Source organism: Centruroides sculpturatus, unplaced genomic scaffold (genome assembly GCF_000671375.1).
Source record: "Centruroides sculpturatus isolate CEXI.00-Female unplaced genomic scaffold, Cexi_2.0 scaffold3067, whole genome shotgun sequence".
NCBI lineage: Eukaryota > Metazoa > Arthropoda > Arachnida > Scorpiones > Buthidae > Centruroides > Centruroides sculpturatus.
Genome location: NW_019387154.1, coordinates 5483 through 7745, shown reverse-complemented (window position 1 = coordinate 7745; position 2263 = coordinate 5483). Strand labels below are relative to the sequence as shown.

Here is a 2263-nt window from a genome sequence, read left to right as displayed (position 1 = left end):
CCATTTTCTTGCTTCTTTTATGCAGTGGTGGAAGCGGCTTGTGTTCCTGTTATCCATTTTTTCTTTTTCAGTGCGAAATCTTGTTTGCCATCTGACGTAATCTTGACTTGTGGCATCCATATCCTTTATAATAATCTCAATATTAGGAATGACGTTTTCTGGGTGGACTGTGGGATTAGGAGCGTAGAGGGGGCCGTATTTTAAAGCTTTTAACAAGCAGTGTGGTGGTGTAATATCATCCCAAGCTGTAATAAATGTGTTCTCCTTTCTTTTTTTGCGTGGCTTCACGTTCTGGCGTTTAAATAACCATAAAAGCTTCTTAACATAGTTGCGTTTTAAATTCCTTTCAACTGAGCAAGATAAAACTATTACCCTGTTGTTGATATCCGTTAGAAGCGTTTGGTCTTTTCCATAAAGATCATTTTCAAAACTTATTAGATTGTGTAAAAGCCTATAATATTGCCTCCTCGTAGTTCTGATAGCCTTGTTGAGGCAAAAGTACCTTAGTTTCGGCAACAACGAGTCACAACCCGTTGGAAGTCTGATGCGATATATAGACATTGGGAAAACTCCATTCATGCGGCATTGTGAAAGAAATTCGAACTTTGTTCTTGCCTTGCAAAGCTTAAGAACCATTCTTCTATATAGTTTGGCCGGCGTAGCCATTAACAAATAATCAAAAAAATCAAAAACTTCATACTGGAACTAATTAATATAAGTAAACAGCGCCTTCTATAACATTCCAGCAACAATATTTAATTCTCTAATAACGTTTTCGACCGATTTTATCGGCCTTCTTCAGTTACTGCTATAACGAAAACGAACAAAGTATTCGAAAATTTACGTAGAACAAAATTAAATTAAAAATTAACTGCGGTTGCGCAGATCGACGGAAAAATAAAATAAAATACGTAAATAAATAAATAACAATAATGCCTTCATCATTAACTTGTGTTATTGTAAAACGACCTCCAAGCAGTTGCCAAACCTTCAGCATCCCTATAATTGATGCACCTCGTGGCTAAGTGCGCTTTATGGATTTCTATTTTTTCTAGATGCTTCACCGCTTGTAACGATCTTGTGGCCCTAATTATCGCCGCACTATCCCAGTATACGGTTACATCTTGTTCTTTGGCAAACGCTGCCAGAGCTGTACTGTCGATGTTCTTATCCACGGAATATTTATGCTCTTTTAGCCTTTGCTTTAAACTCCGCATAGTTGCCCCAACGTATACGAGGTTGGTATTAAAGCGTCGATCCTTTATAGGTATAGAATATATACCTGTTAAACTATTGCGATTATCCTTCATCTTGTCATTCCTTAACATTCTATAAACAGTTAGATTGCGTCGATAAATAATTCGTAACTTATTTTTATTGGCAACTTTCCTAATTATCTTGTTTAGAAATGGAAAATAATTAATAACCACATTTTTTCTTTGCTCTATTACAGGAGGCTGCTGGTTTTCTATCTGCATTCTTTTAATAAGTGCCTCAATTTCTTTTTTGTGGTATCCTTGCTGGGCCGCAACTTTTTGTATGTAATCCAATTCCTCGTATGTATCAACTAAACTCGTGCAGTGGGTATACGCTCTTTTAATCCATGCTCTAAACGCCGCATATTTAATTTGCTTAGTATCAAAGGAATTCTTTGGTATGATAATAGGTTGATAAACTGGTTTTCTATATACGCCTGTCCATATTTCTCCTTCCTTACAAGTAATCGATATATCCAGGAAGTTAACATTCTTCTCGCTTTCCTGGTCCAAATCTAAAGTCAACCCATATGGGTTGACTTTGGATTTGGACCCATATGGGTTGATCCTTTCCATAAAATTCTGTGTGATGTCAGCATTTTTCCACAAGATGAAGATGTCATCGATGTACCTGGCGTATATTATTATATCGTAACCAAATATGGGTATGATACTTCTTTTGAGTTGTCGTAATACTAATTCACAAATGACTGCCGACATTGGGCTGCCCATGGGGACGCCCCTTCCTTGAAGATAGGTCTTCCCTTCAAAAACGAAAAACGAAGTATTACAAACCAAGTCGGCTAGCTCCAAAATGTGTTTGTGGTATTTCCTAGGATTTCTAATGTTAAGGGTTAAGTGTTAAGGGCCAAAAAAGTTTTGGTAATTCCATAATAACAAGTAAACATAGTCAATGGAAATTTGTGGTTTTAATATCTCAATAACCTGTAAATTAAAATGGTATGTTTTTAAGAAACAATACCTAATATGTTTGTTGTTTGTAATTT

General features: G+C 36.1%; 1 protein-coding gene across 1 annotated transcript; it reads right to left on the bottom strand.

Annotated features, from left to right (window-relative positions):
- Positions 1 to 944: 944 nt before the first annotated feature.
- LOC111616213 lies at positions 945 to 1988 on the bottom strand. The gene has a single exon (XM_023357641.1). It carries the CDS (start codon positions 1986 to 1988, stop codon positions 945 to 947), a length of 1044 nt encoding a protein of 347 aa, XP_023213409.1.
- Between the last annotated feature and the right edge of the window lie 275 nt (positions 1989 to 2263).